This window comes from Haliotis rubra, unplaced genomic scaffold (assembly GCF_003918875.1).
Source record: "Haliotis rubra isolate DU_JTF1 unplaced genomic scaffold, ASM391887v1 Scf6, whole genome shotgun sequence".
Classification (NCBI taxonomy): Eukaryota; Metazoa; Mollusca; class Gastropoda; order Lepetellida; family Haliotidae; genus Haliotis; species Haliotis rubra.
Window position 1 is genome coordinate 4,566,208 of NW_025767301.1, and position 16,132 is coordinate 4,582,339.

Sequence of the window (16,132 nt, forward strand, 5' to 3'; positions counted from 1 at the left end):
TTCATAGTTTCAGTAGTACCTCCTTCATGTAAGGAAGGAAGATGTGAGTGTGGTCTTAGGCCATTTTAAGCAATATTCCATCAATATCATTGTGGTGTTCCTCCATGAAGTTCATTGTAAGCACCTTTTTTAACATGTATACATTTACACACAAATAAATGTTTAAAAATGTAGTGGGCGGTTGGGTAGCCTAGTGGTTAAAGCATTAGCTTGTCACGCCGAAGACCTTTTGGTTCGATTCCCCACATGGGCACAATGTGTGAAGCCCATTTCTTGTGTCCCCCGCCGTGATATTGCTGGAACATTGCTAACAGCAGCGTAAAACTAAACTCAGTCAGTCAAAATGTAGTAATTTGTTTGACCCATCTGATAATGATTTGGAGATTTTATGTGCGCTTTCTGACATGATGCATATTTCACAAATGGCGACCCCTCTGTGAAACAACACTTTTTATTATACTTGACCTGACCCAAGGAAATGAAATAGTGTATCGGAGTGCAGATTATGTAACAATCAAATGAAAGTTTCATCTATATAGTGCCTCACTCTAGCATTGGCAGTATTCAGTGTGAGTGAGTGTAGAAGGTTATACAGTCGAGCATCAAGCACCGTTGTCTCGATATTCATGGGACCAAGAAAAATTATCGAGTTATCCGAACTTAGAGACGTCCAACCAGGGCATATCATCACATATCACTATGAAAGAAAACAAAACGCTTCTCAGTATGTTTTGATTTGAAACTATAATCCGTTATCAGTAGTGTTCAGTCGTAACAGTGAGTACTTCCTAATTAATTCCTTCTTAATTAATCCTAATTAAATAACAAACAAGTAACACCTTCAACTCAATTAGCCCTAATTAGTTTACACTACCGCATCCCTTTGATTCATGCCGCACCGTGTGTAATCGTGGGGAAACAACCTCAGTTCAGAGGGATGCTTGCCCATGAGAGGTACGTGAAAATCGAGTTTCTTTGCAAATATCACGTTAAAAGGGTAATTTTGCTGTTGGGACCATGAAATTAAATCGAGATATCCGAAATATTGAGACATCCGTATCGAGTTAAGAGACCTTGCATGATGATAAATTATGAAGGATTTTGACGGGACTGAGATGGTATATCGAGGCAACCGAGATATCAAGTTATCAGAGTTTGACGCAACGGTGCTCGACTATACTTTGCTTTTACCAATATTCCAGCAACATCACAGAGGAGGGGGGCAACAGAAAATGGCTTTACCATATTGTAACCTCTGAACCCACCTTTGTGTGACAAGCAAACACTTTAACAATGAAGCCTCTCCCCTTCTCAGTTTGTACAGGTGGAAAAATGCTGGAACTAGTACATAATTGTGTATTATCTTTGAACAGCATTTAGAAGAGAAAGGTGAGAATTTATGGATGTCAACTTCGTTATTATGAGGAACACAAAGTTTTGGGGTATATTCTTACTCCTTTATCAGGTGAATATTGACAATATCAGAAACAGGGACACTGTAATTCTCTTGTCACCTTGTAAACTTTGACTGGTGCTTTTTTTCTAAATATTCAGGCTGTTATCAGTGTAATGTGAAACTAAAAGAAAAAAAGAAAAATATGTGATAACAAACTGTCTTAGTTTAACTGAGAATATTCAACTTCGGTGAAGGAATTAAAGTAAGGCAAGAAATGTTTGGAAAATGCGTTTTTGTGATTACTTGATAATGGTTGAAATTTCAAATTCAAAACGCATGTATAATCATTCATACCACCTCAACCTAATATGGCATATGAGTAATCACGATGTACCATTTGCTAATCATAATGATTACTCGTAAATTATTGAAAAACTTAGAAAAAATTACATGGTAGAAACACTTCTAAGAAACAAACTATACTGTGACCCACCTGGCAGGCAGACAGGTGTCCTCCCATTATGCAGACAGGCGGTTCGCAGACACCTTAAAACAACAACATTTAGGGTTCAATGAACAGATTAGCAACTACCTGTTACCTACACATTATAATGGAATAGTCCAAATTAAAACACAAGAAAAAACTCTAATATTTATTTGATAACAAGAATATAATATTTTTCAAATAACAATGCATAATAGTAGCTTCAAGTAGATATATTTTTTACATATCAATATTTTGTCTGTATTTATAGATCTAATTTATGCTTAGTTATAGCAAGTCCATTAAAGTTCACGTCTTGTTAGCCAAGTTTTATGAGGTTGGCCACCGCATCTAGGAACTGAAGAGGAGTTCTCTCGCTGCGACTCAGTGTGCCTTTGAGCCTCAGGATCCTCTTGTCGATCTCTCTGTAGACTCGCTTACGACTTGGAGGAGCAGCCCCAAAGTCGAGTTGTCTCAGCTTGGCTCTGTCATCCGACTGTGAAAACCTTCCAAGTTGTTGTTGGTCCTACAGTGTTGTGATGGTTCCAAAGTGACAGTGGGAATTGGGCGTCATAGTCCACCTATGTGACGACCATGTGATCCTTGAAGTCCTCAATGCTGTCAGAGGCTGGGGAGGAGTCCATGGCATCAATCCAGGTGTCTTGAACCTGATCTTGAGGTAATATGGCAAGGGCAGCTGCTCTCCTGATGAACTCATATACTGCTGGATCCTCCTTGTATGCAACTGCGAGACCTAGATGAGAAGTGGAAGAAGCATCCCTTGGTCCCTGCATTTGGAAATTCCGTCCTGATGGCTCGGATGGTGGCAAGCTCAAAATCTGACTGACAAACTTCTGCTTGGTGCCTTCATCTGGTGCATGGTTGTGCTCTGTCTGTGTTCGAAGGAAGTCTCCGACAGTTGAACACCTCCCCGTGCTGGTCTTGACGATGCATCTCCAGTGGGTGCAAGTCTGTCTGACCTTTCTGGTGTAAACATAACCATCCAGAACAATTTGAGGGCCCCCTCTCTTTGACATCAGATACTCCACTCTCCGCACTCCAGCCATATTGATATCGAACAGATATGTTTTTCAACATTTTATATATTTTTTTAGTCGAATTTCAAATTAGTCTATTGATAAAATTAATTAATTAATCCTTGTTTTTAAAAACAGGTTTAAAACTCTGTTAAGATCTTTCCTCATACAAAGATCAATTGATAGCAAAAACAAAGTGAGGAGAGAAGACAGATTATCATTAAACGGCGACCAAGTTGTGTATAAACACAGTGGCAAAACTCTATTCAATAGTAATTGATAGTAAAAACAATTTCGAGAAGAGAAAACAGATTATCATTTAATCACAACAAAAATTTATTTACACACAACCGAACCAAGCTTCTCAATAATGAAACCCGTGAAGATCCGGGGTAGAATAGGTCTTCAGCAACCCATGCTTGCCACAAAAGGCGACTATCCTTGTAAGAGGCGACTAACGGGATCGGGTGGTCAGGCTCGCTGACTTGGTTGACACATGCCATCGGTTCCCAATTGCGCAGATCGATGCTCATGCTGTTGATCACTGGATTGTCTGGTCCAGACTCGATTATTTACAGACCGCCGCCATATAGCTGGAATATTGCTGAGTGCGGCATAAAACTAAACTCACTCGCTCACTCTCAATAACGAACCTGTTACAAGCCCAGCCTCCTCCATTTACTAGACTGTGGACTGTTCCATTATACCCGTAGGTCTTACCCTAATTAACCTTCTTGCTCAGTGTCTGCCAACTGGGTGTCTGTCAAATGGGAGATAACCCGCAGACAGGCTGCCAGCGTTATGTAACGCACGGGCATTACATGTCAGGGACCGTCCTAGCTAAGATACATAGCGTTCACTGACATGAACGTCCATGTTAGTGAACGCTATGTATCTTAGCTAGGACCGTCTCAAAATATCAAGTGTCAGTATCGCGCCTGGTGGAGGACTCTAGCGGAATTCGGGACCGTTCATAATTTATGGCTAGCGGGGGTGATGATGATTTTAAGGGGGGTCACCCATTTTTCTTCTGAGGAGCTAGGGGTGGGGGGTCATCAATTGTGTACACACGTACTAGGGGGGTCAGCAATTTTGTACATAACAATATGTTTAAAATTATGCTTAGAAATTATGGGAAGGTGGGGGGTCATTGATTTTGTACATGACATACATGGGGGGTCACTCATTTTGTACATAAATGTTAGGGGGGGTCATTCACATTGTACATGCTTCTCAATAAAAATCATCACCAGCCCCCCCCTAGCCATAAACTATGAACGGTCCCTTACAACAGGACATTTATTGTATCTTTGCTCTCATCTTGAATTTTGGCACACGTCGGTTTGGATTTTGTATTCATACAATTTATTAACTGCCCGGCGAATGACACCCTTATCAAAGCTATCCAGTTTGTGTTTCCTGGTTTTGATTTTGACACGACCCCTGAGGTAACTGATTTGTTAGCAACTTTGTAAACCTGACTATATGTCAATTTAAGGGCTTCACGCATTCTTCAGTAAACCCTGTCATAGCTGACGAGAGTTTTCTCCCTTTGTTTCTCGAGCATGAAATAGTGGTAGAAATTTGAAATGAATTGTTCTGCAGAGATATCAAGTCGCACGTTGCCAGTTCAATGCTCATACACGAAGTGAAACTTCTATGGGTGAACAAGATTATCCATGCGATTTGAATTAAGACTTTTTTTTACGTAATTATTTTGACTATAACTACTACAAGAGTTCCATCTTTTTCACATAAAAATGTTTTAAAAAACCCCAACTTTTTACAATCATTTATGTAATTTAATAAGTTGAGACTATATGAATAATTATAGTCTGTATTTCAAAACTACAATTTGTATTTAGAATATTTACGAATGTTGTTAAAACGTCAAAATTTCCTCCTGTAAAGTCACCCCTCAAGTGCATTTTTTCATCTGAGCTTTAATATCCAATTAGGTAGAGTTGTACATGTATCATATATATGCTTTTATCTTGTGGAGCGGAAGGTCGCGGGTTCGATCCCCGACCGCGTCATACTAAAAGACGTTAAAATATGGTACTTGTTGGTCCCTGCCTGGCGCTAGGCATTAATGGGTACAACAAGGACTGGTCGGCTCGGAGTCAGTATAATGTGTCTGAGTGGGGTATTCATGCTTCACTGCGGCATGGTATCTCAGTGAGCTAGCACTATAAAACCAGCTTAAGTCTGGGCTAGTACAAGCAGCCGCACATACATATACGCATGCATGCACGTCGTCATATGAGCGAAATATTCTCAAGTACGACGTTAAACCCAATTTCACCTCACCTTTTATCTTGTGTCAAATTCATCATATTGATATACAGTGGAAACCGCCTAAGTAAAGACCGCTTAACTAAACAGACCTGATAAGTAAACACTTTTCCTTGGTCCCGGCAAATTTCTTCATTATTTATCACTATTAGAGTCCTGTTAACTAAACTTGGATAAGTAAACAATACCGCTTAACTAAACGTCTTCTCACAGTCCCTGGAAGTAAATTACTTAACAAAAGAGACTGGATAACTAAATTAGCGATCACCACATAATCCGACATGAGGGGCAAGTGTCAGTCTCCAGTCAAACAAACATCCTACTTACAGCTCGCTGGGATCATGCAGTTGACAATACACTGACAACTGGAGGCCAGCCCTGATAAGTTGTTCATTGTTACATATGTATACATATATACATGCATATGGTTGTCATTTGCAGATTTTTATAGGTTTGGATAAGTAAAATACCTGATAAGTAAACAATTTTGGCGAGTCCCTTGGAATTTTACTTATCAGGTTTCCACTGTATAAGCCAAAAATCATTTTCCAAGCATTTCTGGCCTTACTTTAGTCATATCAATGTGATGAATAGAAATGCCATAACGGCATTAGTCTTTGGATACACAGATATACACTATGAGTACTAGTCGTTAGAGATGCAGAGCAAGGGGGGTTAGTTTGGAATGAGGCAAATTGCCCTGATCATGGATAAAAGTTTACAGGATCATACCAGTTCTAGTGATTTCTTTCTCAGACTGGTATCACTCAAGGCTTTCTTCTGTATGAGGCTGATCTGCTTTGATGTATATGAGTGAGTGAGTGAGTTTAGTTTTATGCCACTTTTAGCAATATTCCAGCAATATCACGGCGGGGGACACCAGAAGTGAGCTTGACACAATGTACCCATGTGGGGAATTGAACCTGGGTCTTCTGCAGGGCGGGCACACACTTTGACCACAAGACTACCCCATCGCCCCATTCAACTTGAGATCATGATCAATATTCACTATCCAAACCATTATTTAAGAAAATGTAAATGATATTTACAGCAAAATAGCATTGAATACACATTAAATGGTCGAAATTAGTTGAAACAAGGACCAGTTTGTGGTAGCTCTTCATGCAAAATGGCAACCATACCAAGGGGATATTCAACACTAGGTCATTTTGGTGTTCTGCATGTATAGCCCAACATGGTGGACACACCAGATATTGATCTACATTCTCCAAATAAATATAAACTGACGATCAAAAGAAAGTTGTCACCTTAAAATTGCGAATAGTCCCAAAACGGGTGAGAACACATGTTAGTGACTTATGGAGACACTGCTTGCGAACACAATCCACCGATTTGCAAAGAACCCAGCCCATGCAGCCGTCAATGCACGTGCTGCGACCCTAAAACAAAAAATACGCTTTTCGTTTTTCCATGGAATCTCCATGCAGATACCACTATATATTTCAATCCAAATGGTCACACACTGTCACATCAACAACGCCGCTTTTAGCAATATTCCAGCAACATCACGGCGGGGGACACCAGAAATGGGCTTCACACATTGTACCCATGTGGGGATTCGAACCCGGGTCTTTGGCGTGACGAGCCAACGCATTAACCATTAGGCTACCCCACCGCCCAAGTGCAGAAGAGAGGGAGAGAGCCATTGGCATGGCCATGACGGGGACGCCAAAGACACGTATTGCAAGAACCTTTGGATGCTCACGTCAGACCATCACTATGTTGTTCCAGCGGTACCACCAGACTGGCAGAACCTGTGACAGACCTCGGAGTGGCAGACCACGCGTCACAACACCAGGAGAAGATATACACCTGGAACTTAATTAAGCACCCCCCCCCTATTTTCTGGATGATGGGAAACTAAACTTGCTGTAACTCTCTCACTATTCCAAAGATAGTGGAACCTTAGCTACTGTGAAACATACGATCTATTGGCAAATGAAAAACAAGACAATGATTCCAATACGTGTTGTTTTAATAGCGTAACCAATGTGATTTGGTCACTATTGATTTTTTGATGAAAATAGTCACTGAACAAGTATGGTCGTAGCATTGTCAATGGCTGACTATTACAAGAAATGATGCACAAGGAATGTCACATGTTAACATCTGATGGGTCTGGCATCAGTATCGGTTGTATCCCCCACGTGCTTGGATGACAGCTTGAATCCTCCTCCTCATGCTACTGGTAAACCTTCTGATACGATCAAGTGGCAATTGCCGCCATTCTTCATGCAATGCAGCTTCCAGCTGTGCAAGATGCTGGAGAGGGGGTTCTCTCAACCTCACGGCGTCCAAGAAAGTCCCAGATGTGCTCCAATGGATTCAAATCGGGGCTCATTGCTGGCCAAGGTAATGTCATGATAGCCTCATTCTGGAGATGTGCGGTCACAGCACGTGAACGATGCAGCCTGGCGTTGTCGTCCATGAATTTATGGTGAGTAGCCAACGGGTGGTTGTCAAAGTGAGGCACGACAACTGGATGGAGAATATCCCGGATGTACTGCTGACCATTAAGTTTTCCTCGGACAGTCACCATTTGAAGTTTACAGTCGTGTGAAAGACAACCCCAGATCATAACCGATCCTCCGCCATAAGGAACAGTAGGGTGGATATTCCTGGGCACGTAAGCAGTGTTTTTATGCCTCCACACTCTCATTCGACCATCTGTAACGTGGAGGAGGAGCCTGCTCTCATCTGACCAGTGGACCCTCCTCCATGTCCTCAGGTTCCACTGCCGACGGGCCATACACCACTCCAGACGTCGTCTCTTATGGAGATCAGACAGAGCAGGACGTTTGATGACTCTTCTGGACCTCATACCAAGTGCCCTAAGGCGATTTCTGACGGTTCTGGTGGATAATTGTCTGTAGGGCAACCACAGGCGCTTCAAAACCGAACTTGTGGCAAAGGGTTCTCGCCTTACCAGACGTGCCAGGCTGCGATCATCACAGGCCGTTGTCTTCCTGGGTTGTCCAGGCCTTGGACGATCTCTCACATCTGTCATCTGATGTTTTCGGACAAGTCGGCTGATGACCGAGTGACTGTAGCCCAGCTGTCGTCCAATAGCTTTGAAGGACATGCCTGTTGCATGCATGCCGACAATTTGCCACCTTAGTGCTTCTGAAAGTCTTCTCCTCGCCATTTCAGTATTCATTAATGGAGACAGTTGCAAATTTGTCTGCTTTTATGCCCATAAATTGCATGTCAGAGAAACTGAATTTTGGGAAAAGTGTGGGTTGTATGCTTCACGTGCATCAAGGGATGCGTTGTGACGAGTGCAATGGAACTGAAACACCTTTTTAGACTACTAGAGATGTGTTGTAATACAGAGATATCATTCATGTTTAACGATGGTTAACAGTTGCTCTACTATCATGAAATATATCAGGGGGTGCTTAATTAAGTTCCAGGTGTATAGATATCTACGCACATTACATCTACACAATCAGTTCCTGACAGTGACGGAATCTGCAGCAACGGCATTGGGTCACCGGGTAAGCCGACACACAGGGAGGAGACGACTGCGTCATGTCGGTATCAGGGCCTACCGACCCTTCCGCAGGATGGCGCTGACCGCCTACGACGTGTACGACGTTGGCAGCGGCGAGAATGGCAACGTGTTTGTTCACTGATGTGAGTAGATTTTGATATGTTCCATGCAGACGGGAGAGTCCGGGTGTACCGTCGTAGAAACGAAAGATTGGCTCCAAATTGTGTCGAAAACGTCCATCCCCAAGGAGGCGGTGGTCTCATGGTGTGGGGTGGGATTTGTGATTACCAGAAGTCGCAACTGGTTGTTATCCGTGGCAACCTGAATGTACAACGGTATATTGACGAAGTCCTGAGACCGGTAGCAGTGCCATTCCTGCAGCAACAACCAAGGGGGACCCTCCTGCAACAAGACAATGCACGTCCCCACACAGCAAGGATCACTCAGAACTTTCTCAACAACGTCAATGTAGCCGTCTTGCCATGGCCCTCATGCTCCCCGACATGTCTCCCATAGAACACCTATGGGACCATCTTGGTAGAGAGTTGAGGAGACGTCCCAACCAGCCAACTAATCTTCAGGACCTGGAGAATGCCTTAAACGATACGTGGCAACGCATACCGGCTTACGTCATCCGACGGTTGACGTCATCCATGATAAGGCGTTGTGAAGCATGCATTCTTGCCAGAGGAGGTCACACGAGGTATTGATGCCGTCTCTCAAGTCCCCAGTCACAGGGTTCACCATTATTGGCCACAGTTGCTATTCCAGGTTGTGTGAAAAAACGACATTTTGTACCCCCAGTGTTTTACAGTAACTGTCACTAATGATTTTATAAGTCCATCACCTCGATATTGTGCAAGGTTGATAACACATTAATGAAATATAAATATTTGTTTCCATCAACATAACTTGAGTGTTCGTTTTTATTTCATAGTCCACCAAAGCATGTGACAACTTTCTTTTGATCGTCAGTTTAATAGACATATATCACCATTACATCTAGAGCGGAAGGTCGCGGGTTCGATCCCCGACCGCGTCAAACCAAAAGACGTTAAAATAGGGTACTTGTTGGTCCCTGTCTGTCGCTCGGCATTAATGGGTACAACAAGGACTGGTCGGCTCGGAGTCATTATAATGTGTCTGAGTGGGGTATTCATGCTTCACTGCGGCACGGTATCTCAGTGGGCTAGCACTATAAAACAAGCTTCAGTCTGGGCTAGTACAAGCAGCCGCACATACACATACACACGCATGCACGTCGTCATATGAGCGAAATATTCTCAAGCACGACGTAAAACCCAAAATCACCTCACCTCACCATTACATCTTCCCTATTTTGTCAATATATTAGCTGAACTATTAATGAAGACAGGTGCATTTGTTGCTTTCTCCTTTACGTTATTCGTATGTCATTTTAGTTGGGAGCTAGTACCATTATCAGATGCTTGATAAAGACAATAACATCTGTACCAAAATGTCACACAAATGGAATTATGTAGACACTGACATTTTCTTTTCCTTTAAACAATAACTCATAGAAATCTAGCTAAAACAGGGAATACTATATAAGGACTCTGAAAGCATTCCAGTATCATACTCGACATTTGTTTGCAAATCTTAGGGACCGTTCATAATTTATGGCTAGGGGTGGATGCATGTCATGTACAAAATCAATGACAACCCCCACCCACCCCTCCCCTTCCCATAATATTTCTAAGCATAATTTTAAACATATTTTTATGTACAAAATTGCTGACCCCCCAGGTAAGTGTGTACAAAATTGCTGATCCCCTCCAGCTCACCAGATCAAAATGGGTGACCCCCTCTTAAAAATCACCATCATCCCCGCTAACCATAAATTATGAACGGTCCCTTATGTGACAAGTTGAAAATAACAGTAAAGAATAAATTAAACGATAAAATATTGTCCTGTTTGAATGATGGTTGTAACAACATGGTTTATAAAGAGATGTTCAAATGGCGAATTTAGCGGTAATTATATACGAAAACTTATCACATAACATTAAAAATATTAGGAAAATTACATCAATAAGAAGACGATCACAATCATATTTCGTTTTAAGTTTCGTTTCGTGATCCAACTTTTAGCACAGAGATTATCCAAGATGGCAGCCTACAGTGCGTGCATGTGTTTTGTGCAAAGATGTCATGTGCTGAAGAAGTCTGTGTCTCTTGTAACAGTGTATAACACACGACAACAGTGTTTGCATTCACAACTTCTTAACCGAAGAAAAATAATTCCAACGCAGTCAAGTATTGTTTTATTGTATTCCACTAAAAAATCGGACAATGTCAAAGGACTCACTGATGAAATCTTGAAGGCCAAAATTCTTGCAGAGAAAAGTAAAGAACAGAGCTCTTCCGAAAACAAAAGTAATCCTGAAAAATCAAAAGAGGAAGACACGAAACAGTCACGCTGGTCCAGGTGGACGGGGAAGAATGCATGGAAGCTCGGGTTAGGTCTTTTAGGAGGATGGGCTGTTATGACAGTAGGAGGGTTTGTTTATCTGTACGGTAAGTTACAAATGTATAAAACGACAATGAATGGCTTGAGAATTACATAACAACGAATAATTTACTTAAAATATTAATGCTCTGGTTTCTTGGGCACTTGCAGGATAAGCATGATAGATAAGTAAACATATATCACATTTAACTAAAATTACCCCACACTGAAAGTAAAGGCAATGTCCAGTGAGGTCTGATTTTTGTTGACCATGAAATAAACACATTGTTGATTGCTTATGATTATCATGGAAAATCTGATTAATGGTTTGCGATTTGAATTTTCACATTACTTTACCCCTATATGATAAAAGCCAAAATGTGTTGAAATTTGAGAGATCCTGCATTGAATTATAATTTTCTTTTCACTGCAGACAACCAAATTTTCAGTTTTATCACTATTATATTGCCTTTATGTGCCATGACCAAAAAGCTGGTGTCTGATGTTGTGGTCAGTTTTAAGTGATGCATTAACGCTCAAATTTTTTTCATTATTCTTGTAGCTTACTCCTCATGTAACAGCTGCATTGACAATGAGAAACTAAAACAATGTGTTGGTTGAAGTTTGCTTGTGAGTCTGGCAAGACCTAAACATAAGTTTCCTATCCTTTTTCAGGTGCACCTCCAATAGACCCAGATGGAAATGTAGTAAGTAGACATCACCAAACATACCTGAATCAATAAACAGTGAGAACTGGGCCTTCTGTATATTTTCAGGTTCATGAAATATTGTTATTGTTGAAAAAAGTCTTTGGTGTCCATGGCAACAACATGTATACAAAATCGTTCCTTTACCATTCATCATCATTTACTACTAATATGAGTTGTGGGTTTCTACATCAAAAGTGTGTTTTCTTTAATTTATTATTCTTATTTCATAAATTTATTATTCTTGTGTTAGCTACAACAAATCCTTTACAAAACACAGTTTTCACATCAGATAAGCTTGACTTTATTGACCACCGCCATATAGCTGGAAAATTGCTGAGTGCGGCGTACAACTAAACTCACTCACTCACTCACTTGACTTTACTTTCCCCATCAATAATCATATACATGTGTATATAAAATATTATGATCAATCATTTACCAGCATGTCAATGCTCAACCACGTTTCCTGGCCTAGAACAACGTCCTGGTTCTTCCTTGGTTATCAAGATCATCAGTTCTTAACCAGTCAGAGACATAACGTGTATGCGCGAGACGGCCTATCGTCTCTTGTACGCGAGACGGGTGCGCTCCGCAGTACTAACTGAAGCGCTGTTAACCAAAGTGAATATTTATTGGACAAACTGGAATTGACATGTGTGATGTTGCCATCCACAACTTTGTGTTGAGCATTGTAGTCACAACATTCCAAGACCGTAATCTGCAATATGATTGAGTCTTTGAGAAGACGATGCCAGACAGTCATTATCACTAATGGTGATCATAACTGTTACTGACATTCTTTAACCTTTTACCTTTCTTCATGTCATGTGTTGCACACTGCCTCCTCCATTGTGGTCTCAGTTTGTTTGTATCTGTGCTTTGTTCCTGATTATCAAGGGGAGATGAGTAGCCTAGTGGTTAAAGTGTTCGCTTGTCGTGCTGAAGACCTGGGTTCGATTCACCACATGGGTACAATGTTTATAGCCCATTTCTGGTGTCCCCTGCCGTGATATTACTGGAATATTGCTAAAAAGCAGTGTATAACTAAAGTCAATCACTCTCGTGATTGTCATGTAACTCCAATGTTTTCCCATAAAAGTATGTGTTTTTTAGCAGTATATACATATATATATATGTATAAACAATGGTTCATGTGGTTCTTTTATGTTGCAGGTTGAAGATGAGTTTACTGAATGTAAGTATACTCTGACTGCTATATTTTGCTTATTTGAATTGGCATTATCAGAGAACACTGTAATTTGGAATATTTGGGTAAATGCAAACATATAAGTATATCTATCAGTACTTGTGGAATTATATATGAAGCTCATTCACTCACTTCATATCTTTTTTCCCCATAATGAAGCATTGATGGTATTTGTTAAAATTTGTAAGCATATATTTATTTCCTTAATGGAAAGCTAGTGTTGAAAATAAATGGGATGTAAGCGGTGAGTGTTCAAGTGAGAACATGTTACAAATAGTCCTCACGTTTGTTTGTTGTTACAGTGTCCAAAATAGAAGCTCACATGAGAAGGGCGGCTAGAGAACTGTCAGTGTTTAGGAAGGTAGGATCTCCCTCCCTCTCTCTATCCATCCTTTCTCTCGCTTGATTGTCAATAATAAACCATTTACAGGTTCATAGGTATTGTTTGATTTATTCTTCGTTAATTTGATGGATAAATGTTTTATACATTGTTCGCAATTCAATTTAGGATCATTAGCAGTAAGCAGTTGCAAGTACCATATGTTGAAGAAAATACAGGTAAAATTCCGATTGTGAAAATTATATTGTTTACTAAAGTCTAACTTCATATCATGTAGAGATACTTTGATTTGAACTTGTGTTTTACTTTGTAAATTGTAATGTCCTTTCAGACAATACAAGATCCCTCTCGTGACAAGTTGTTACCAGATCCTCTACAGTACCCATATGTTCAGCCACCCTACACTCTGGTCCTGGAGATGACAGGGGTACTGGTCCACCCTGACTGGACAGTAAGTAAAGTATGTTCCCTACCAATCTCCCTGTCCCCACCCTGTTGTCCACCCCTACCCTCTGTTCCACTCAGGCAACAAGTAACGGAATGCTGGGCACCTGTTTATATCCCATGTTCTCATAGGGTGAGGAGCAAAATTCTGGAAAGATTTATTAGATGAGACATCTGAGTTGAAACTGCAGAACTCTTTGTGCTGACTCATTCTCCCTATTCTCCATGCTTGTTTTCAGTATGGCACTGGCTGGCGTTTCAAAAAGAGGCCTGGTGTAGAGTACTTCCTGCAGCAGGTTGGGCCACCCATGTTCGAAATCGTCATCTACACATCTGAGCAAGGCATGGTAAGTGCAAGAGTTATCTCCCTTTGACACATGGCACAAAATTCTCTTGACTGAAAGCAGCTTGTATTTTGTTTGTAGGTGCATTAAACAAAGATAATAACACATACCTGGGTTTTGTTTTACAAGGAGAAGTTTTTAAGAGTTACCATAGTTACATCAGTTCTAGTTCTATAAATTAAAAGTATTTTTGCTTTTGGGAAAAACACTAATTTTTATATTCATTATTTGTTGCTTGTGATATATCTGACAATTAGTATCTGTCACAATTTTTGTATACTGTGATGTTCAGATCTGTATGATCAAACAATGTTTTTCAGACGGCTGATCCGTTGGTAAACAACCTTGACCCAAATGGCTTTGTTATGTATCGACTGTACCGGGATGCCACTCGCTATATGAATGGCCATCATGTCAAGGTAGGGGATGTTTCTCTGTTGATGGTGGTGTTTGTTGTTTAACACCACTCTCAGTATTACTGCAGCTTTGTTACAGCAATCTGTAAATAATCAAGCATGGCCAGACAGTCTGGTGATTGACATCACAAACATCGATCGGCACCGTTGAGATACCATGACATGCGTCAGTGAGCCAGACCACCTGATCCCATTAGTTTCCTCTCATGACAAACATGGGATGCTGAAGTACAGACCACCTCCGTGGTGTAGTGGTTAGAGCGTCCGCCCGGAGAGCGGAAGGTCGCGGGTTCGATCCCCGACCACGTCATACCAAAAGACGTTAAAATATGGTACTTGTTGGTCCCTGTCTGTCGCTCGGCATTAATGGGTACAACAAGGACTGGTCGGCTTGGAGGCAGTATAATGTGTCTGAGTGGGGTATTCATGCTTCACTGCTGCATGGTATCTCAGTGGGCTAGCACTATAAAACCAGCTTCAGTCTGGGCTAGTACAAGCAGCCGCACACACACATACACACGCATGCACGTCGTTTTATGAGCGAAATATTCTCAAGTACAACGTTAAACCCAATTTCACCTCACCTCACCTGAAGTCCAAATCTAATCAGGGTCCTCACTGTTCTGCTGATGGTCATGAAAAGTTTGAAAAAACATCGTCCTGACTTATGTCAAATGCCAGTATAGTTAACAACTCAAACTGGTGCTTGCAAACTTTCATTACAGCAAAACCCATGAAGATCTGGGGTCGAATTGATCTTCAGTAACCCATGCTTGTTGTAAGAAGTGACTAACGAGATCGGTTGGTCAGGCTTGCTGACGTGCTTGACACATGTCATTATATCCCAATTGCGTAGACTGATGCTCATGCTGTTGATCACTGGATTGTCTGGTCCAGGCTCGATTATTTACAGACCGCTGCCATATAGCTTGAATATTGGTGAGTGCAGCGTAAAACTAAACTCACTCACTCATTACAGCAAACTGCGGTTCTGATGAGGTCAAAGAGATTTAGTTCATTATAAACATAGTTTATTGTACACACCATGTGTGAGAATTAGGGACCAAAAGACCATATGTTATATCTGCAGTTTGTTATAGGTGTCTCCATTATAAATGTCTCCATTATAAACATAGTTTACTGGGGGTTTATGTTACAAACAAAACTTACAAACACAAAACTGAAAACAAGCATTGTTGCTGAATTCTGTAATGTCCCCGCCGGGTTCCTAACATTGCTTTACCCTACACTCTGGTCCTGGAGATGACAGGGTACTGGTCCACCCCTGACTGGACAGTAAAGTAATAGTATGTTCCCTACCAACCTCTGTCCCCACCCTGTTGTCCACCCTTACCCTCTGTTTCCTCAGGCTGACAAGTAGCGGAATGCTGGGCACCTGTTTAACCCATGTTCTCATAGGGTGAGGAGCAAAATTCTGGAAGATTTATTAGATGAGACATCTGAGTTGAAACTGC

The 16,132-nt window shown here is 41.2% G+C and overlaps 1 protein-coding gene across 1 annotated transcript in view; it reads left to right on the plus strand.

The window, feature by feature from the left end:
* Window positions 1-10,853: 10,853 nt before the first annotated feature.
* LOC124255320 (mitochondrial import inner membrane translocase subunit TIM50-like) overlaps window positions 10,854-16,132 on the plus strand; it is a 45,170-nt gene continuing 39,891 nt past the window's right edge. Inside the window, exons 1-7 of the mRNA XM_046689210.1 lie at window positions 10,854-11,264; window positions 11,872-11,903; window positions 13,080-13,101; window positions 13,416-13,474; window positions 13,785-13,904; window positions 14,137-14,244; window positions 14,562-14,660. Coding sequence (XP_046545166.1) covers window positions 10,856-11,264; window positions 11,872-11,903; window positions 13,080-13,101; window positions 13,416-13,474; window positions 13,785-13,904; window positions 14,137-14,244; window positions 14,562-14,660 — 849 coding nt within the window. The 5' untranslated portion in view covers window positions 10,854-10,855. The remainder of the gene's footprint in view (window positions 11,265-11,871; window positions 11,904-13,079; window positions 13,102-13,415; window positions 13,475-13,784; window positions 13,905-14,136; window positions 14,245-14,561; window positions 14,661-16,132) is intronic.